Source organism: Cygnus olor, chromosome 4 (genome assembly GCF_009769625.2).
Source record: "Cygnus olor isolate bCygOlo1 chromosome 4, bCygOlo1.pri.v2, whole genome shotgun sequence".
Classification (NCBI taxonomy): Eukaryota; Metazoa; Chordata; class Aves; order Anseriformes; family Anatidae; genus Cygnus; species Cygnus olor.
Genome location: NC_049172.1, coordinates 30,929,791 through 30,953,157, shown reverse-complemented (window position 1 = coordinate 30,953,157; position 23,367 = coordinate 30,929,791). Strand labels below are relative to the sequence as shown.

Here is a 23,367-nt window from a genome sequence, read left to right as displayed (position 1 = left end):
TCTGTGAGCTGGTGGTTATTATCGTCCTGTGTGGCACCGTTCCTGGCATCGCTGCCTCTGGACAACATGCCACAAAATTGCTGCGATGTCACTTCCTAAAGGACTAGCAACTCTGGATCCCCATTTGTGCTTATGAGGTACCTTTTGTCAGGGCAAACTACAGTTAACAAGCTCGAGAGGAAAACGACTACATTCTTATGCACAATGTGAAGCAAAACTGAAATGCAGAAGGACTATTAGGTAAGCTATTTGGTTAGAGTTCAAAGGCTATCACTTATACAAGAAACTTGATCTTACTTGAAAAATACAGGTGTGATTTCACACAGGATATTGGCCTAGATATAGGCCTTTTCCTATCACATAATGTAGGATTAGATTATTTCACACCCTTATCTTGAGATTTTAACTTGAAAGTAATGATTAACAAAGCAGATATGAACTCTTAGAAGCCTATTTCAGGAAAAAATGAAGTAAAGGAATTTGGCATTTATCAGATCATAAACATTACAGGGCAATTTGACACTTAGGTATATCCTTCGTGATGTAAGGAAACACTCGACTCTATGCTTATTAATTCTTAGTCCTATGGTGATTTTGATATCTCAGTGTTAGGTGAGAAATTGCATGTGTGCTAATCACAGAATCCACAGGTGGGGAGAGACCTCCGGAGCCCAGCTGGTCGAACCCCAGCTCAAGCAGGGCCACCCAGACCAGGGTGCCCAGGACCACATCCAAGAGGCTTTTGAAGATCTCCAAGGTGGAGCAGCCTGTGCCAGTGCTCCATCGCCCACACAGTACAGACGTGCTGCCTGGTGTTCAGAGGGAACCTCTTCCATTCCAGTTTGTGCCCAGTGCCTCTCGTTCTGGTGCTGGGCACCACTGAAAAGGGCCTGGCTCTGTCCTCTTTGTGCCCTCCCTTCAGCTATTTGTACATACTGATGAAATCCCCCCTGAGCATTCTCTTCTCTGGGCTAAAAAGTCCCAGCTCTCTCAGCCTTTCCTCACAGGAGAGGTGCTCCAGTCCCTTCATCATCTTAGGAGCCCTCGGGTGGACTCCCTCCAGTATGCCCCCATCTCTTTTGTACTGCGGAGCCCAGAACTTAACCCAGCACTCCAGGTATGGCCTCACCAGTGCTAACCAGAGGGAAAGGATCACCTCCTACCTCCTGCTGGCAATACTTTGCCTAATGCAGCCCACGGTACCATCAGCCTTCTTTGTTACAAGGGTATACCAGTGGCTCTGGTTCAACTCAGTGTCCACCAGGACCCCCAGATCATTTCCCCCAGCTGCTCTGCAGCTGAGCATCCCCCAGCATGTGCTGGTGCCTGGTTCCTGTCCAGGTGCAGGACTTTGTGCTTCCCCTGGCTGAGCTTCATGAGGTTTCTCACTAGTCCCATCCATCTGGGATAGCAGCACCACTCTGCTGCATCAACCACTCCTCCCAGCTCTGCATCATCTGCACACTTTTTAAGGGTTTGCTGTGCCCCATCGTTAATGCAGGTGTCAAGCGGGGCTCCACCTAGCACTGAGGCCAGGGCACCCTGCCAATTACCGGCCTCCAGCTGGATTCCTACCACTGATCACCACCACAGGGGCTGCTGCTTCATCCTGTTTTCAGTCCACTTCGCTGCCTGCTCAGCCAGTCCGCACTTCATCAGCTTCTCTAATGGAGCTCTCTAGCTAAGTTTCACAAACTGCATGGAATAAATTATTAATTTTACAAGTAGAAAAGAAGCTATATTACTCTGGCATTAACGTGCCACATTGCTAAACTGCTGGAAATGTAAAATTGCTAAGGCGTCTGTAAAGAATTCCTCACAGCCACAGATTTCCACTGTGGTTTAGGCCATAATTTTGTCTCTTTTATTTGAGGTGTTAACAACTCATCCCTGTTCAGATAATGGTTACACTTTAAAGTTTGTCTTTAAGACTTTCTGGTTGAATCATGGTTACCAGTGATAAAAACTTAGCTTTGAAAACTGCTGAAATGGTAATGTATCTGAAGATGATGAAAGAAAAAGAGACAATGCCAAATGTATGAGAAAAGTTTGTCTGACCTGACCAGTGCCTTAGGGATAATAACATTTATAGAAAGAAAGAATATATGGCATGTTAACAACACTTTGTAAAAGAATGATTAGTTTAGTAGCTTTTTTTTTTTTTAATCCTTCCACCAAATAAATAGCCTGTATGACACTACTGCTTTTATTGAACGCTTCATGGTACCTGCAATTTTCTTGTTTTTCCTGTGTAAATCATCCGTTCTCCACTATCCTCTTGCCTTTTTGGTACTGAATTAACTAATCTGCCCTTTTCGAACACATTAGGAGACAACAACGCTGAAGTAGATGAACGAGTGGTCTAAAGCAACACAGACCTCTTGCTTGTTTTCATACTCACAATCAGACTCCTAATTCTCCATAATCCAGAACCATTTTTTAAGTAGAATCCAGCCTGTGACCAAGGACCATACACGGTTCGTATCTCTCAGCAACACATACACACTGTTCCCCAAAGAGTCAGATGCCATAAAACAGCCAAGAATGGATCCCCTTGCACCCTACACCCACAACCAAGATGTGGTTTTATTGTACAACTAAGAGAACTTGCAGGTTTATTTTGCCTCTGATTCTTGTTGTTTCTGCTTATATCAAAAATTTGTGCTTAAGCTCTGAGATTTAACTACGCAGCGTAACATTGCATGAGACTGTTGTTATGGCTTACTGAGTGAATCAGAACCCTGGTTGCTTAAGCCTCTGGATGAAAAAGCTTTTTTACAGCTCAGATATACGTTGTCTTTCAACACATACCTTCAACGTTAAGAAGTGGGTCACAGGAAAACAGACTTATTTTGAGGCTTTACACATGGGGCATATCCCTTCTGAAGAACAGTCGTGAAAATTTATAGATTTAGATTCTGTATGCCCTTCAGCTGTATAAAGTCTGCTATGACTTCACAATTATGTGAAGCCTCTAAAAAAGCCAGTTTCTTCCTAAGACCTCCTCAGCATAGCTATATCAAAAACAAACAAACAAACAAACAAAAACTGCTTAACATCTTTAAGGAACTACACAAACTACACAAGCATAAAGATATATGGTGGGCAGATCACCTGCTTTTCTTTGTTGAAAAGTATAGTCACAACAAAATCGAGATCTCCCTGAAGGCAGAAGGAATTTGGGGGAATCCAGCCTTTTAACACCTGAGGACAGAGAGAGATGTGTTTATTTCACTATTTTGAAGTGAAAATGCTCAGTTTATGACACAAGGATACAAAATAAAAAATAGTTAGTTAGGAGAAAGAACTGTCCCTCCTTTTCTGAAATTGTGGAAAACCTTAAAAAGAATGAAATCAAAGCTTAAACATTGTTTTCTTCTGATCAGTCTCTAAATGAAGCCTTTAAAACAAAGCAGTGTTGTTATTTCTGCATGCAGTTATCATTTACAAAAATGCTAACTGTACTGATCACTGCCATTCTTCAAAACAATATTCTTTAAACATCATGGCCTTCACTGGCCTCTCTTAAATGAGTCTGATGTAGGTGCTATCTGAGGTTCTGAAGCATACCGCATGGATATGACTGAAGCAGGACTAAGTGAAACAGATAAACAAGATGTGTTGCTAACCTCGTTATCTTACTGGGATCCTGCCCAGTGAAAGAAAGGCAGAGTTTTCTATGAGGGAAGTGGTTTTTCAGACTCCAGTCAGAACCAAGCTGTGTGGAACCCGTTTTCAGAGCGGCAGAATCTCCGGAAGGCAGCATAGGCATGTTGCATTGAACTGTTGCTTCTGACTTTCTTTCACTAGGCAAAATAAAAGCTTGCCAAATCAGCTATATGAAAAACCATTCCACGCTGCAAAATGTCTTGAGACTCTTTGAGAAAGAGAGATGTTGTTGTTGTTTTTGTTTGTTGGTGTCCCTCCCTCCCCCCCGCCCCCTTAAGAATACAGGCCTGTAAATGGGGTGTTCACCTTGATTAACTTTGTACATCTAACAGAGCTGCCTCAAGTGGGAGGGCCACACTTTGACTCTACTTGATGAAGACAGACAAGCTCAATAAAGAGTGACACAGAGCATGATTCAGAGAAGGAATCTAGCTTACGTGCTCTGAATCACACTTTCCAAGAACCTGTCACCTTTCTTGCAGGACTTAGCTATACACTTATTTTTCTTTTAACAGTTTAGGTGAGTTTCAGTGAAGCAATAGGCAACCTATGTCTTCTCTGAACAGCTTTGTCCAATTTACGCTGAAAAAGTAGTCATGTTTTTCCTTTGTGATTTTGGCAGATAACTAAGAAACAAAAACACTGCCACTGGGTTTGAAAGGTGCATAAATGGAGTTTGAAAGACAAATTGTCTGATGAAACATCCCATGCAAAAAAAAAAAAAGAAATTATAATGAAGAGCAAACTTACTCAAGCTAATTTAAATATCAAATTGTCCCAAGCAGTGCCAGAAAAGTAGGTTAGATTACTTAGCTTCACAGCCTGGTTTGAATGTGAATATTGCAATTACCATTCTTTAAGAATTTCTGCATGGTCTTATGAGAGAGCTTTGAACAGTAGCATTACTACAGTATCTTTAGAAGTCAAATAGAAAGTAAATGTTTCCAATTTTTATTTCCAGAGTTTGCTGCATTTGAAATGAGACTATTTGAGCAGCTAGTATCTGAATTGCAAATTTAAGAGCTTCAACACAGTCCTCCATTAGAAAGGAAATAAGGTAACAGCTTACAGTAGCTGATGCAATATCTGCTAAATAAGGTAGCTTTGTGCTTCTGTCTTTCTTTCCCCTCCATGAACTCTGTTGTATGAGCCACAAATAATTTTTTCCCCTCTTACGCTGAAAAGGAGTTGCGAGCCCGTGCAACCAGGCAGACAAAGAGCAAGTAAACTTAAAAGAATTTAAGAGCCAACAGATCTGCAGTTAACGCCCTTGGTGACTAAAGTTTTTATGCTGCTTCCCATCACTCCCATGCTGACAAAGGCTGACAGAAAGGTTCCAGGAATGTAAATATCTACAAAATCCATAAAAACAAGGCTCAGCATCGGTCAGCAACTCCCCACCTATTCCTCTGGGGGGATTAATTACTTTTAGCCTAAGCCATTTATTGGGAATATGATACAACCTACAAACACAGACTACACTGTTTGGATTTTGTCTATTTACAGGAGCTATTTTATTCCACTCCATTGTTTTCACTGCTTAGGCCTACTGGAAATGGTCATTTCCCTCTTTACTCCCAAACACTGATGCTTTCATTAATACAGTTCAGCAACTCATAGCCTAAAATAGACAGTAATAGTTTAAAAAATGCCCAGGAAGAGGTAAAATTGAAGCCCACAACTTCTATTTCACATTGAAAATCATCAACTTTTGATTCACATTTGCCAATCTTTTCTTACACATATGGCATCCTTTGTGCTTAGCTGTGATGAAAGCTGTGGAAGAGGCACCACTATTTGCTTGTTCATAACTCATGATTTATAACTTCAGTTAGTTTTTACCACACTGCTGTCTTTTTGCTTAGAAACAACAGGACATAAATAATTACAATTAAAAAAACACCCTGAGAGGATCACTTCCTGAATGTTCTCTGGAATTGTGGGTGTAGAAACCTTGGCTCACCTTGAGGCTGTGAGGAGTTATGCTCCTCAGGAACATCTGACTGAAAAATTTCATCCTCAGGCAATAAAATCTTCAGAGGAAGAAAGTAAAATCTTATAACAGGAATTTTAAGCACATCAGGAGACTGTAGTCATCAGCACCATTGCTCTTGCCCTTGTCTGCTGCATTTACCACAGTGCCGCTGGCCTGGCCCGGCCCGGCCCGGCCCACCACAGCAGTGGCGGTGCAGCCCTGCTGCCCACACCCTCATCAGCCCTTGGATTTTACCTCAGTCCCACCTCTTTCCGCCTACTATTGGAAATTACCAATTTTATTTTTTCCACACCAGCGTTCCTGTGCTGTCAGAAGGGCGTCTTCAAAACGTCTTGAGACTTTTCTGGGTGCAGGCCCCTGGCAAGCCCGGCCAGCTGGCTAAGCACAGGGGCAGGGTGCAGCAAGGCCCCACGCCATCAGGCCCCCAGGGTGAATTATCCACGCTCAGGGGGCAGCTGCTCTATTAAACAGGAGAGAGGATGTAGCAGGAAAGCTTCACCCTTCATTGCTTAGCTTGTTAGTAGCTTTCCCAAATCCTGTCCTTTAAAACAACCGCATCCACTGTATGTCCCGGCCGTCCTGGAAAATGAGTGTGCCCCAGCGCAAGGCAGATGTGCTGCGCTGGCAGGGTCAGGCCTTCCTTCCATGCCCGTGATCCCTTTCCAGAGGCGGCAGCAGGTCCCAAAACCAATAGCTGGCACTTCTCTCTCACACCTGACTTGCCGTAGTCCTCCACACACTAGACAGCGAGGGGAGGCCAAAAAAACAAGGTCAAGGCAGTGGCAGCGAGAAGACACAGCTTCAACACGGAGCTGAGGATGGAAAGCGCTCAGCAGGGATGGGCACAAGGATGGCAAATAGGAATGATGGTGATTGTGGGTCACATTAGAGAGAGTGCTGGGAACGGGGATGTAAAGAGCATGGGAATAACAAGTTCAGATGCAACATTGTTGGGCCTACAGCAAGCAGCTGGGAAGGAAACTGGCACAAGAAGTATGGGCAAGGAAGGAAGTCAGCCAAAAGCAGGAGGCAATAAAAGAAATACTTGTCACTTTTGGAAAACATCGCCCTCCGGATCCTGTATGCTTCCAGGAGCTGCCCATTCCTTTGCTGCCACTAAATACCTACCCCAAAATGCATGCCATGCCTTCTTCCACTAGCAAGCCTGCCTACTGGATGAGACCTCCTGCATTTCCTACAGCAGAAATTTCTGTAGGGGAATTACATTTTTCAGTTCTTCTAATGAATTATGGTACCAGAGGCTATAATTTCTGCTTTTTTCCCAATTTGCTTTTTAAAAAAGCTTTTGCCATCACAAAGAAATCACAATATAAATAAATATATAAATAAATAAATAAATAATCCCTTCAAAACACTTTATTCCGATCAGGGACTCAAAATTCAAGTAAACCACATTTCCTGTGTGTCCACAATTCTGCATTCTAAAATAGGGTTAATGTTCAGACTGGACAATTATATGCTGCATTTACACCAGATATTTGTCTTACTCAGTAAGAGACTGAGGGTGAGGTAAAATAGGCCAGGTAAGATAGAATCAGATTTCACCTGAGAATTTTCCAGAACTGATATCAGAAAGTCATACCAACATGCAAAACCACCATCAGAACTCATTTTCATAATAGAAACAATAACAGAAGATGTTATTTCTAGTTGATGGCTTCACATCCACTCAATTTTTAACATTTTAAATGTTTATACAAATACCACCACATTTCTCCCTCCCCCACCCCCCTTTTTTATTTATTTATTTATTTATTTTTGTCTCAGAGCTAAGCAGAATCAATAAAACAAGTGAAAATCTTGGTAACAGAAGACTTTCATTTTTTTAACTGACTTTCAAAATAGGTGGAGAATCAACCTCTTCACTTTTTTCTATTTTTGTGTATTGACCAGATACAAATATGCAAAAACACAGAAACGTATATTCTCCCAAAATTAGCATTATTACTTTATTTGGTGATTCATTACAATCTGCAAATCCAATAGTCAAAAAAATAAACTAGGCATAATGTTAAAGCATTTTACAAGCAAAATACTTTACTGTTTTCTTTTCAATTTGCATAGGGTGGGATAAGTGTATTGGTTAAAGGATACAAAGTACAGAAGAAATAAAACCATATTTCGTCAAACTGTACCAAAGTGTTATGATCCTGTGAGTGAACAGAATTTAAACAGCTATAAATGTCAATGGAAAACCATACACTTCAACATTAACAAGGCTGCCTTCCCATGACCATGATGCATCACGAAGGCTGTAAGTCACTGAGCTTCTTATGTTGTAGATCATCCTACTTAAAAGAAATTAAACAGTTAAACAAGCCAGAATGCATCTATCTATGCTCATGTCTTTTCTACTGGAACAAAGGCCAGAATGGAGAGAGGGAATTTTTAACATCAGCTTCTGAAACCACTTACAATAATGTCTGTCTCTTGTATATTCAGTATCATGGAGCTAACAAAGCTTTGAGCTTCATCCACACATCTCTGTTTATTATTACTGTGCTTCCAGGTTAAAAAAAAAAAAATGTATTTTTTCACTGTGTAGCAACAAATTGTAAAAATATAGTGCTCCTATCCCATTGTAACCACATCTCTGTTCCTCCAACTGTACAAATCTGGCTTTAAAGTTTCACAAAACTAAAAAATAGTTGATCTAGGTTGTAATAAAAAAGAATATTAAATACCTTTGGTAAAAATAGATATATTTAACAAGTTTAGAAAAGCAAATAGTTATATTGTCAAAAGGAGAGTATAAAAATGTACACGATAAAAAATAACAAACAAACAAGAAATCATCGGCCATAGTCGTAAGAATAAAGGCGCTGTTCTTTTCAACGTTTGCTTCCTTAGCTCATGTTATTGTCCAGTCTTCTTTCTAAAAGGCAGGAGCTTTGCTAGAGCATATGGAAAAATCCAGTCTTTCCTACCAGCATTAGACAAATTAAGTTTAATTCGGTACAAGACAGTCTGTTATAAACCAAGTTTATAAAACAGAGAATGCTTTGAGTACATAGGAGTTGTTGAACACGAAGAAAGATTTCAGATGTTTTCAGCCAGAGGCCAGATGTACTGGAGCTGTAGAAATGAGCCAGCCAGCAGGATCAAGTCTCCATGATGTGAGCCTTCTAACTTAATTTTTTCTCCTAAATTATAAATCCATGTATTGTCAAAAAAACTGTGGGGGACAAAAACAATACATATATTTTAAATCCCTCATTGATGCCTTTCTCCCATCCTTTCACTGGGCCTCCAAACAGAGCTGTCACACAAAATATAATCCCAGTTTGGCTTCTCCTCTTTTTAGAGCTCACTGTAAATCTTGAAGATGGAAGATCCCCAAAGCAAACAACTGAGATTACAGAAGGAGATAATGCACAAGCCCCATAATAGAATCAGCCATTGATTGAATGTGCTTCAAAAGAAAACAGCACAATTAAATCATGTTTATCCTTCAGTATTCCCTTTGCACACACAGTCACACTCCTCGTGGTGTTCCAAGGGTACATCTGTCAATGATTTATGCAATCCCCGAACACCAGTCCTTGGCTTCAGCTGAAGAACCTGAAGGAAAAGAAGGAAAGCATCAAGAGAACAGCAAGTGCTTTATCACACACCTAGACTATGAGTTAGACTGCGCTGGAAACACACTGGATGACAGGAAGCCTATTAACAGAAATTGGCGTTCCTCAGCTGAATTTCTACATTTATTCCACCCACTAATTTTTATTTTTGCTTTTACATCAATTCCTTCACAAAAGTGATTAAAACATGTTGAACAGATACTTGCTTGTATCAAAGAAGAGAGTCTTGCAGTTTCATATTTCTACTTCATTAACTTTAAGGGCTAATAGTAGAGTTAAACCAATTGAATTATTAGGTAATTCAGTTGTAAATAATTTCAGTTATAACTTTATAACAATGGAAATGGGACAGATACTTCTTCCTTCGTGGAGTTTATATCTACCACTAGAGAAAGTTGAACAAAGAGGTGTGGTTGTGATGTATCCAAACTGCACCAGTTAACAAATACCTCAGAAATGACTTAAGAGTTCCACAGAAAAGTACTTTAACAAAAAAGATACCTTTTCTTTTTATGTAACACCTCATTAACAGTGGTTTAAAAAAAGACTTATTTACTTTATTTAACTTATTTACTGTAAGTGCAGCACATACAATGTTAAGATATATATCGGCACATTCCTGTAGTAAAAAGAAATTATTTATTTTGCTTTTAGTATTTCCAAACATGCAAATGTAAAAAAAAAATAAAAATGCATACCTCATGATATTTTTTGGTGACTTTTGTTGGTACACATTGGCACTCATTGCAACTCTGATGACAACAGGCACAGTTTCCACCACAACGTTTAACCAGAAGACACAGTGGCCAGAAAATGGTGTCAGTTCGCTTCAGCTCCTCCCTCAGTGACACTGAGAAGTTGCGAGGGGTACAACTGTACAGTCGTACCTCCTCCTTTAGGAGGTTGAGATCAACCACTGCAAAGAGACAAACAAACTGGTGCTTTTCTGATTCACAATACAACTTCATTGGTGGTAATCCAACTTGAACACTGCAAAACCCTTGAGGAAAACTCAATTTTGTGCAGGCCATACAAGTTCAGCACACAGGTGTAATACCGCAGTTATATGAATAATATGAAACCTAAATTGAAAGATCCTTGTTTAGGAGTATTCACCAATTATTTTATAACTCTGAAGGGGTTGTTTCAAATTAAGTAAAATAAGCTTTGGCTGCTTTGAGTGTTGTTTGAGTTTGAGTGTTGCTATTCTATATTAATTACGGATTTGAGAAACACACGTGACATTTAAGAACACTACAAACTTTCAAACACATTTTTGAGTTAGTTTGCATAAACCATTCCAACCTCTCCCCAGCTAAAAAAAAGTCAATTACAGCTTTTTTTCAAGGGTGGTATAAGTATAATTAAGTTCCTCTTGGATATAAATACTTTCTCACTTCTATGGACAAAGAAATTCAAGAAGTTATATCATCACCACTGAATACTGTATAGACAACAAATAACTGTACAAGTATGTGTTATTAATCTTAGTATACTCCATTTTTCAGAGGACCCCTTCTCCTTCATAGTAGTGTATATATGAATTTCTGTTGCTTTTTAGGCTTTGTTTTCATTTCATGTGTCTTAAATAAAATATTGCTCCTCTTTCTAGGCACCTCCCTTGAAATACAAGATGAAGTTATTCATATATGGCACCAGTTTCCCTATACTCTGGTTCCACTGTATCATGCTAGAGTTTCACTATGCCAAACTGCTAGTTCATGAAAAGATCAGAAAGAGGGCACACTACTTTAGGTTCCGCTTAGCTGCATAGCCTAGAAATAACAAACCTTGAAAGAGGCATTTAAGACTGAAAAAACTGGGATTGGTTTAGTGAAAAAAAATAATACATTTTTTAGCTTTGCGAAAATCAGTGCAACTTAACTCCTTTCAGAAAAGCCAGACTAATATTATCATGATCTGGGATATTTCATCTGAACTGCATCTCTCCAAACCTACCACCATTAAGGAACAGAAGTAGTGTCCAGTTCACAAGTGTATTCCAACTGGTTAGTATGATTTTATCTTCCTGAACAAAAAGAAAAAAACTAAAACCCTATAGTAATACGGCTTTTGAGATTGTTGAAATATATGTCTCAAAAGAGCAGAGTTTGATGCCAACTGCTTCTGAGCTAACTCCAGAACAGACTAGGAATACAAATAACACAGTGCAGTTTAAAAATTGTATTATTAACCAGTAACGTTATTTCAGAAATCCTTTGTAGTTATTGCTAGTAGTTCATAAATAAAAAGCTATCAAATAAAGCTGAAATATGTTCCTGATTTGAATGGCCCTTTGGAGAAATACCTTTTTTTTCCCTGTACTAACCATGTAAAGAGCCTATAGATCACCAAGGAGAACTTGAGTCTATCAACTCTATTTAAACATGTAGGGAATAGAATTTAGAAGATGCACTTCCCAAGTAGACATGCTCACAGGTACTGTCTCAGGAGCAGATCTTTGGGCAGCAATTTCATTCCACCTTTCTTCAAATATTTTCTTCACAGACCATATCCATATACTGGCACCCATAAGTCAGGGTTTACTGTGGTGAAGGGTAAGTTAAACACACTGAAGCCTTTTCTCTGCTGACATTTACAGTGAATGCCAAGCTGGTGCATTTCATTCCATCACTATCAGGTTAACATAGGCTCCTAAATAAACAATCTGATTTTTAAAAGTGAGGAGTCTGTAATAACTCCAATAAATTTACTGATAGGACACAACTCTGCCTCCCACACTGCAAGAGCATTCCTTGGAGAAAGCTGAGAAGGGAGAAGAGAAAAAGAGACAAAACTTACTGGGGAGAGATCTGCTGTGAGAAATTAAAAATGATTTAAGTTCTTCTGATCAGCTAATAGCTCCAGGCTGAGTCATTTAGAGGGTGGACATGCCTACCTCCATTAATCAAGGACTGTGGAATGGAGAACTTTCTCCTGTTACATTTTCAAACATGTAAGAAGTGAATTGTCTGAATGAGGATAAAATGCCTTGAACATGAGAGAAATGCTAATTCTGTTATGCTTTCTACTGGTAGATTTGTACAGAGACTGAAGTTGCTTGGTACAGTGAACTTCAAGAGGCTAGGCTTATGTGTCCTAACACAACGTCTGGTTGGCCCTTCACCAGAAGCTTAAAGCAGAAGTTGGGCACTGCTGCCTTTTTTCCAGCAAGGCAGCTGATCCACAGGTGAGGTATGCCTGTGTGGCATTCAGCTTTCCTAATAACTCCTGTCTTTTCACAACAGCAAAAGAATGCATCCGTTTCCTGGAACTAGATACAGTTATATAATAGAGAAAAGGGCAATGTGCTAAAATAAGCAGGAAGTGTATTGCACATTTTGCCCCAGAATTGGAATGAATTTGAACGGACCCCCTCAGACCTGCAGGCCCAAATTTTAAAAAGATTCTGTGCAAGAACTCATTCAACTCTTGGCCACTGACTTTTAGCATCTGTTGTTGTAATGATGGGCTTCAGGAGAGATGAAAAATGTCACATTTTGTTGCCATGCTTTACAGTGTATAAAGGTATATTGCTATTATACCTTACAATGAACCCTTGCCCTACCTTATGTAATTCAATTTTATTAAAAGGTCTGTGGCAAATTTATCTAGTGCTTATATAATCACTTCTTTGAAGTGTGTGAATGAAGCTGTTATTTTTTCAAAGAGTATCTGTCTGTCCAAAATTTATTTTAACACACTGTGGGCATGAAGCTAGATGAGAGAATGTATATATTCCCTTAAAAGTGTTTACTTAACCACAATAAAAGGTTATGTGGATTTCCCAAGTGCACTGAGTTACAGTACCTGTTATAATGTGAACATTTAAACACTCTTTCAACTTGGCTTCCACTCATGTATCACGTTTGACAGAACAGTCAAAGTTCTTTTGTTTAGCACTAGCTCAGGAGGAATGGAAGGTTCTGAAGTAGCACATGAATGGAAAACACTAACATAAAAATAAGGGGAGCAAGGAGGGGGGAGCAGAGAAAAATGTAAGTGCGACTGTCTAGCATCTTCTTGGACTTGTATCTAGTACCATAGTGAACCCTTCTTCTCCCAAGTTTCTATTTTTATTTTTTTCCAGGTGGAAATCATGGTTAGGACACTTGTGTGTGGGCACAGATAGCAACAGAATGGTTTGAGTTCCGAAGTATCTTGGAGATGTTCTTGGGAGTGTACCTTCTTACTGGCTCCTACAATAGCACAGGGCTTTTACAAAATTGGTTCCCATGCAATTTTTGGACTGCAAACAAGGAGAACAGAAAAAAAAATCACTTAACATTTATCCTAGAAAAGTACTAAGTGCTATGGTTGTATTATGTCTCTGTTCTTTTTTAAAAAAAAAAACTGCAGAATGTGGCCTGATGATTACACAAAGATTTCTGTGGGAAGTGATGCGATCATTTTTTTGCACTGTAATATATATTTTATTTTAAAGTATGTTTAATATTATAAAAGAATTCAGGACTATATTTAGACATCAAAGCCTCTGAACTTGCTGCTGCTTCTTTCCTGGCTATAAGTTTTTGAAAAAATTTTAGCCAGAGAAAACATCAGACGTAGAAGTTCTGTGGAATTTAGGTTATCTAAATATAGTTTTTCACACAAATTATTAAGTAGGAATAGAGGACAATACTCTGCACAAAATAACACACACTTTCAATTAGACTTACATTTGATCTAGATGTAAACTGATATTTATCAGTTAACCAGGACAGTAATTTGTTTTTTACACTGAAATATTGCAAAAAAAAAAATATATTTAACTATAAGAAAATAATTTCCTATAATTTGGAATAAGGAGAAAAAAAACAAAAACAAAAACAAAAACATTTTAGGGCATGCACTTCTCCCAAACATTTCTTAAGAAAGTTTTTAAATACAGCAAACATGCCACTAAAAGGAATAACAAACAAAACATAACAACACAAATAAATAGTTTGCTTTCCCTATCTATTGAATAGACCTAGCAGTTAATACTATGTCATCTCAACTGGACATATTTTCCGCCCCAAGCTATTAAATTACACAGTAATGCAGTCTGAGGGTGGTCTCTTCAAGATGAATGTGGCAATACCGTGATATGTTTATTCAGTGGAAAAATCTATTTCAGCGTCTAATTAGAAGTCTTTAAAAGATTTACTCTGATAGTTTCTTTCAAAGATATGTCTTGCAGGGAGTCATTTTTGTCTATATAGATGTTATCCAACACCTGCATTTCAGTTTATGTAAGGTTTCACAAATTACATTTTGTTTTTCTCCCACTTACTGTATGCTCATGGCATACATTTGGCAAAAACGGAAACCCTTTAATTAGGAAAGCGTTAAATGACTATCTGAAAGACACAGTCCACTGCTGGAAGCTTTTAAAGAGACTTCCTCCACTTTGACTCTTAATTTAGTTGTTGTGTGCATAGCTGTAGCAACAGAGGTAGGGATGAAGATTGAATTTTAGGCTCTGATCCAAGAATCAGCTGTCAGAAAATTAAATTTGAGTTACGAAAGGTTTCATCTCCTCCCTTTTCTTGCTGATCAGATGATAATCTAGTTTACATTTGCTAACAGAGGACTCTATTCAGTTACTCCCGTATGTCATCATTTTCTTGCTGTGTGGTGGGCAAGGAAGGAGGTATTGTCTGTGTGCTATCCATCCACATGGAATCCATAAAGATGAAATAGTGGGCAGCATCTGGATCACATGTTGTGGAAAATGCAAAAATGTCAAACGTAGATGGAAGAAAATGAGTTGCTGAACAAGAAACAGCTCCACAACTCTCAAGATACATAATCTATTTTACATCTGATTAATGAAGTTGAAATCTCCATGGTCAAACTGGACATAGATACAGTGATTTCATGAGGTATCACCAAAGATAAATATTTAGTTGACGTGGTGTAGGGACTGGAACAATTCTAACAAAATAAACCAATTGTTCATACAATACAGTAAACGTATCAAAGCAAAAATGTTATCCTCCATAAAAAAAAAGAAACCCACAAAGCTAGATTACATCACTCAGCCAGGATGCTCTACCACTCAGTGGAAAAGAAAGAGCTCTCAACTCCCTACAGAAAGGTAACCTTTCTGCTTATATTTTTTTTTCACTCTGTTACTTTATACTGCTAAGTTCCTTTAGGCTCTAAGTTTAGTTATTGTCCTTTCTCAGATACCATGATCACAAAAATAGCTACCAACAATGATCTCTAATGTATTCCTTTCTCGGAATCAAATGTTTGAGGTGAAGAATGCTCTTAATTACTGTTTCTTCATCAAGAAAACACATCTGTAGAAAACTGCAAGGCCAAACAGAAAAGTAATTTACCTCTTGATTTTCTTCCATGAATATATGCCTTTCCAAGAAGTTGCCACGTTGGCCTGTACAAGTCTTCCAAATCCAGCTGCCACCGATCTGGCTCAAGGTACCGGATAAGTTCTTCCACAGTACTAAATCCAGCAACGGCATTGTTTAATACATCTAATGGTAAAGCTGACGGGGGTAGCAATGATGGGCTAGGTGCTTCTGTGTGGTGCTGCAATCAAAGCCAAGAGAAGAGTACCAGTCAGAGGTTTAATGGATCTGCTTTGATAAAGTATTGTACTTTATGAAGTTACATAGCTGGGAAAGTTTATAAGTGGCTAGTTTGTTTCCAACGCACAGTTTACCTAATAAGACAAATGACAAGAGTCAAAAAGTGCCTAATTATTCTTCAGCGATAAGTGTAAACAACCTTCCATGAGACAGCTTTCCAACTTCTTACATTCCTAACCTTAAAGACAGCACGCTGCTATACCTGTTCTTTGAAGAAGTTCACTAATTTGACGGACAAGATTTTAGAAATAGAACAAAGAGTGACTGTGAAAATATGGCCCCATTAAGCACCAGTTATGTTTCATACAGTGCTACGAATTATGTTTCTGGTTAAACAATAATTAACAGTAATAACGTCTGACATTACTATAAGTATTTCTCTCCTAAGGAAAAAAAAAAAATTCCCAAAGATATCAAAGGCACTTAGATGCTGTAACTCAGTACTATAAAAATCTCCATACCTTCCCACAGCACAAAACTTACTGACAGACTTGCACTTGCTGGTTCAGGGGCACTCAGCAGCAGGCAATTTGAGCAAAGTGAGATTTCTGATTTTGGTCGCTCTACTATCCATTTAAAAACTATTTATGTATTTATATAAAAACTATGATTTGCATTTTCAAAAGAATAGAAAAAGGCAGAAAGGGAAACCTAGGCAGAAAGCTCTACAAACGTTCCATCCAGAGTACTACACTAAGGCAATTTATCTAAGGACTGCATAAGGAGGAAGAAAGATTTGAAACTACCGCTGATTTAGGGGACAGGAAGGACAAGGAATCTTCAAGTTAAATGCATAATGTTACGTGCATTGCCGCCCTCAATTGTGGTGCATGCAAGATTTAGGGAATCTTTTTCACTATAAACACAGTCAAGCTTTGGAGGAGGCTGCCCAGAGAGGCTGCGCCAGAGGTTTTCGCTGCCTGACTGAGGGATGAAGCCCTGAGCCATCGTCTGACCTCAGAGCTGACCCTACTATGAGCAGGAGGTTAAACTAGGGACCTCCTGAGGTCTCTTCCTGAATTTTCCCAGAACGTTACGTTAAGAAAGATGAACTGGATGTTCCTCCAATATGTGAACTAACATGCCTTGTGGTCAACATATATATACGTATACATAATTATCATATTTAATATTTTAAATATTTTAAAATCTTAAATTAAATTATTTAAATAATTTATTTTTATGCATTTAATATAAATATAAAATATAAATATGTATATATAATTCCTCAGCAGACTTAGTGTCAAAATGGCACTCTTGGTACTCCAATGTGAAGTATAAACATACTTTGTAAGAGAAGTTGTGTTTCTTTAGCTTTTCAAAATGATCACAGAAATAGACTGATAATGAATTTCCAGCTAGGCAAGAAAAAATGTTTAATAAAATAACCCTTGCAGCACTACATATTACATAGCAGTTTTCTAAAATATGTATGACTACCATAGCTATATTTCATACCAATAAATATTTTTTCCCTTCTGTGCTCTCAGTTTTATCATACATACATTTTTGCTTTTGGCTAAATCTGAGGTTGAAAGGGCAGCAAATGGAAGTAAACCACCACGCCCTTCCTATTTTTTGGTTCAAGGGCTTGTCTCTGTCTTCAAGAACTACAGAGACTAGAATGATCTGTTCTGTTTTTTAACTGGGAGTCTTGTAAAGATAACACAAAACATAAACCTAATGTACTGGTATTACTATCTTTAGTGTATTTTCATCTTGCTTTTCTAATCATATTTTCAATAGTGTGAGTGAAGTGGTTGCTTCCCATTCTGGATGAATGTGGAGTTCAAAACACTAAAGTATTTCTTTCACTCTTCTATCCAATGCCCATAAAAAAAAAACAGCATGTTGATACCTCTATTAGGTTATGATAATAAAGCAACAGATTCTGGTCTATAATTTAAATATTTGCTCTTGGCAAAACATGCTACTCAGCAAGTTTCAAAATAGTGCTGTGACACTGTAATTCAGCTGGTCAAAAAAAATTACATTTTTTTTCTTCCTGTTTTTCTCCACAATGATGTATTTGTTAGCAGTCACATTTCCTGGTTTGAAGGTGCGGGGTTTTGCTAAGGGGAAAAATAAAATAAGGCACAAATGGTAGAACTAGTACCTGAAGAAAAAATTCTTGTATTTTGTTTTCAGATGAAGAATTTACTTCAGTGTCTCACCTATACTAACAACTTTTTTCAAATCAAATCGATGAATTCCGGATGAAAATCTGTTGATCTAGAATTTATTTTCACATTTCACAACCTCAAACATGCATACTTAGCAATAAATACACAGAAACGATTTATGTTATTCTGGATTCAGTAGGCATTTGCCAGAGTTAAAATATTATGAGGAAATGGTGAATCATCGTGCTTAACAGTAGCACAATTAAAGTTGTCATCACTTTCTCATCATTCTCAGAGCAAACCAAACATGAAGAAAAATTAACTGAAACAGCAAAATTGCACATCGTTTTTGAATAAAGATAATGATGTATTTCTCAATAATCGTAGTCAATTTAAATCAAATCGTTAAAACGTATCATAGATAATCAATATCATAAAACTACATGCTGAAATTTATGACATAATAACCTCTATGAAGCTTCAATTTATAAACTTAAATATAAACGTTAATTAAAATCATACTGTATATTGCTTTTACTTGGTAATAAGTATTACATTTGTTAATTAAATCTTTTGGACAGAAAAGGACAGCAAAAATGGTACTCCTTCCTTTGACTAACATAATCTGTTGGAATTTTATACAATTTACAATTTCACTCGATTTTCTCAAAGTTTTTTTCTGTCCCATCCATCCTTGATTAATATCAATATTTTAGGCTTGAGACCACCTTTTTATTTTTATGCCTGAGGATGCATAATTTCCCTGAAGACAGATTTTGAAAAATACCTCAACAAGGTTCTTATTTCAACATGATTCCTCTTGTAAACAAAACACTCCGGCTTTTGTTTCTGTGCCCAGGAAACAATTTCAATTTAATAAGAAAAAAGATGCTTAAAAACAAGATAGAGCCAAAGAGTTGTGTCTTTACTGTTACTAAAAATGATTCAGAATGAAAACCAGAGCAGAAAACTTAGGATTTCTGCTACCCTGTAGAACAGCCAAGGACGACAATTAGTGTTGGATCAAACAGAATTTTCAGTAGGTCTGTTTATATTATATTTCTATGTGTGTACTTGACTCTATCAAAACAAACACCTTATAGAAATTCCCTAAGGTGTTTACAAGTGTAAAAGAAAGGCAAATAGACCAAATTTAGGCAACAGTTTAAGATACTGGCTTGGAAAAAAGTAGAAAATAATATGAAATCTTCACAGAAGTATCCAGCCCTGATGGTTATATATAACAATAGGCCTCTGGAAGAAAACTAGGGAGTAAAATTCACATTATTGCACTCAGAACACAAGTTATGCCCTGTTGAAGGAATCAAAGCTACTCCATCTACCCCCTTTCCCAAAGGGAAAAGTGTATGACACATACATGGAACACGTAAGGCGGTGCCCATCAGTGAAGCAGCAAATCTGAATAAAACCCTGCAACATGTGAATTTGAAATTACCCAGTTGAATCTAAGACCTACAGGATGAAGTAGCGTGCAGCCTAACTTAAATACCTGCGATCCATTTCTTGTTCTGACATGTATTTTCTGAGCGTATAATTTAGGCCACAGCTTCATGGTGGAAAGCATCTGGCAGCAGCAGCTCCTTGTTATGTCAGCATGACTGTGTATGTGGCTGCATCATAAACAAGAACTAATCTTTCTAAAGAAGAACATTTCTCCTTTCCATTTTTCTTTAACCGCAAGCTTATTCACAGCGCAGACCTCCAACAGCTAAACCATCACAACCAAAAGCACAGTGGCCACTAACACAAACATTATTAGATTCAGTCTGGCCCTAGGAATTTCATACCATGGAAGCTGCCTTACAGCCTTGTCAAGTCTGTAAAATAAGTGTAATGGCAATTCCTTGATATCACAAGCTCCATGAGAGAATGGATACAATAAACACTTATTAGACACTCAGCAGTTTATCTGAAGAATCCAGAAGTATTTAGACAGATGAAGAGCAAAGCTTTGGATATTAAACAGTATGTTATAGCCTTTCACCTTCTGCTGCTATCCGTGTGCTATTCCCTTGCACAGAACCTGCTCCAAGGATCAACCATTCAGAACAAAACAGCACTCACCTACCACTACACCAGATAAGCTCTTAAGCACCACCTGCAATCTAGGCAAAGCCTTCTTTTTGGTCCTGCCTGATAGGTACTGACTGCCAAGGTCCTGGTACTACCCCTCTCCAGCTAGAGGAGAAGAAAGAAATAATTTTGTTAGGTTGCTGCTGCCACGAGTGATGAATTTCATGTTTAACAATTCAACTGCTGAGTTAAGACTGGAACAACAAAAACAAGTGAGTCAAATACTTGGCAGGACAGGACATTTACAAGTAGTGAATAATGTGTCTACAGAAAATTCCCTCTCTGCAGAAGAAATCCCTTTTTTCACTTCTTTTCTTGAAGAAAACATTGTCAAGAAGTTCCTGAGTGAAAACCCATTCATCAGTTGGCACAGTTTGGAGAAACTATTAAATATCAGTATGGTTTCATCAGGCTAGAAGGCACTCCGTAACAACAAAAAAGAATTCAGAGGAATCTCCCTTCCTCCCAAAATCAACGGTGACCAGTACTTTGAAGGAAATAACATATTTCTTCTAATGAAATATTCTTACAGCTTTTATTATTATCATACAAGAACAGATTTAGAAGTATGCTATTAAAACTAGAAGTACATGCACGTTCTTGTAACACAACAAAGAAAGGCTATTTTCTTCCTTTATAATCACAGGTAGCCCTCCTATTACCATCATTATAAGCTAGAGGGAGAGCAGATATCCAGCTCAGAAAGAGTTTGCCCTGAGGACACATAAGCTTCTTGACATAACAGTAACTCTTTCTTTTCTCTTCTCCCATAAATAGATGCAGTAATGACTCTGAAAAGCCTCTACAAATCATTGCCTATCTGAAAAGAACTTGTGCTCATGTAAATCGTACAAAAAGCTAATCCATTTGTTAGTCTGTCAAGCAAGGATGTTCCATGGCTTGGCCGGTGGGCAACCACCAAAGCAGAGAAAGCAGGTTCCAGCATCTGCCCCTCATGCCTCCAGCAAAGAAAAAGAAGGAGGAAAGGCAGGTAACCCATTTCAGCTACCAAAGCCATGGAATAAGCCAAATGTGTTAACTTGGATGTGAGAGATGTAAACCAGGAAGGCCAGGACAGTTCCTATCCAATGCAGCACTTGCCGCTTTGGCCAAAGTTGCTATTGCAGCGGTGAGGATGACAAGACAGGCTCCAGTGACACTGAAGTAAACACCCATCTAGTTCAGCTATCCTCACTTCAGGGATACAACTTCTGCCAGTCAAATGACCAGCAGGTAGGGGAACCAACCCTCCTCAACTTAATCAGCTACTGCCTGTGGGACCCTGGACACAGGACGACAGCCCACTCCTTCCTTACAGAGCCTCCCGCTCCTGCCGGCTTCCTAATTTTTCCTGTCTAAGCCTCACTTCATATTCATACAGGGCTTTCCTTTTATCTCAGTGAAAACCTTACTTTCTGAGTATCCATGTCCTTGCAGCAATTTATGTCTTAAAGCCAGAGATGGCTTTACAAACTCTACATCACTAGCTTTTTTTTAATGGGCTTCAAGTTGTACACCGTTTCTACTCTTGTTTCCATAATCCCCAACAGGAGAAAGGTCACAAGGGAAAGTGAATGGATTGCTTCCTGTCTGTCTTTTCCTGTCACAAGTGTGAATAAAGGAATAAAGACATATAAAAGTAGTGTTGGGAGCAGCCTAACATTTCCTCAGGTTAGCAGACAGTGTTGAGGTAAAATATATTTGGAAAAGTCCCACACACTCCCCCAAATAGAGTTTCTGTGCCGTTCACAGAATTGTAATGGTGCTGGAAATAACTGTGACGTGCTCTCAAGGAAATTGGCTGCATGAAAATTGCACAGGATGTCACTAAGCATCAGCTTTCTTCCTGCAAATCACAGCTTTTTGCCTGAAGCCTGTGCACCTTCACACCCTTTGAACTACACAGCATAGGAGAGAGAATCACTCATCTGAAGCCAAAACTGACACCTATCTAGAGCAAGTTCGTGAACTCTCAGAGGATGACATCGACAGCAATAATTTCTGGAAGCCATTTTCAAGAAAACTTTACTGATTTAGTTTATTCTCTTCCTAAGTTAATTATCTGTAATCACATATGTATATACATACGTGTGTGTTCATATATGTACAAAAATACATTTTGCTTTTTCCTGTGACCACATGTATCAGCAATAATCCACACTAATTCATTTAGAAAATCAGAAGGTGGCAAAAAGAAGAAAACTAAAGCTCACAATATTGTATTCACAATAAGGCCTTCCATACAGTGCACTTCATTGTGGTAACTGTAGCATCTTCTGTGAAATGTATACACAGAGAAGTATCCTTCTTGGATGTGGCTGCGTGGAGTTACTGAATTTTTCAGTGTATCTGGATAAGTCTCAGTGAAGCAGCACACAGTACTTCATCAGGAATTCATAACCAGTACAAAATTACCAAATTTCTCTCTGTCTTGTCCTCTGACAGTATTACTACAAAATAACTCAGTGACTCCTGTATTCTTTTGGGCAAGAACTTTAATTTACTGATTTATTCTTTCTTTCAGTTAAGGAGAGGAGAAGAGACAGACCATTCTACTTGAAAGCTGTGTCACCAGTGTCTCTGGCAACTGCAGAGGTCTCAAACCATGACAAGTACAATGCCTTCTAGCCCTAGAATCCATAAAGCTTGCAGACTCAGCCTGCTAGTAGTTGCAAGAGGAGTCAATTTTGATACCTTTCTACCTTCATTGTTGGTTTTTACCATATTTGATTACATTAGGAACTTGCAGCTGTAGTACTGAATGATAAAAGATTCTAGACAGAAGACCCAAAGAAATGCAAGACCTCTTATGACTCAGATGTATTTTGACTCAGTAGCCAAATACTCAAGACTTATGTTGAATGTGTCCTGACGTACTGAGTTGAACAAAGAGCATCTAAAAGCAAACACAGTGCTGCAATGAATCAGGCCTAGAAGGACAGAACAAGTTATGGCACAAACTATCTCCATGACATAGAAAGTTTCAAAGTCAAATCGCTATGGCAGTTTTCATCCTCAGTCCTTCCATCAAGTAATTTGTCTTTTTGTTGTTGTTTTCAGATTACTACAGATATGCAAACTAATTTAAGGTATATAATCCTTGGGTTTTGGTTCCTATAAAGTATATTTGCGAAAGAGTAATATCTAAACCATAACTATTCCCAGAACCTTAATGCTTTGTAAGCACTAGCTTCTTGTTTATAAATCCCTCTCTTCTAAATAAGACTTTAAAGGAAATTTACAGTGAGCTCTCTTCACCCAGTGTGAGAAGAGCCATAAGAAAAAGA

The 23,367-nt window shown here is 38.4% G+C and overlaps 1 protein-coding gene across 2 annotated transcripts in view; it reads right to left on the bottom strand.

The window, feature by feature from the left end:
• Nucleotides 1–7,613: 7,613 nt before the first annotated feature.
• PDGFC (platelet derived growth factor C) overlaps nucleotides 7,614–23,367 on the bottom strand; it is a 120,854-nt gene continuing 105,100 nt past the window's right edge. For both annotated transcript variants that reach the window (XM_040554502.1, XM_040554501.1), the window contains 3 exons: nucleotides 15,597–15,804; nucleotides 9,966–10,183; nucleotides 7,614–9,247 (listed from right to left, as the gene is read on the bottom strand). In XM_040554502.1, the coding sequence (XP_040410436.1) occupies nucleotides 9,131–9,247; nucleotides 9,966–10,183; nucleotides 15,597–15,804 (543 nt within the window). In that variant the 3' untranslated portion in view covers nucleotides 7,614–9,130. The remainder of the gene's footprint in view (nucleotides 9,248–9,965; nucleotides 10,184–15,596; nucleotides 15,805–23,367) is intronic.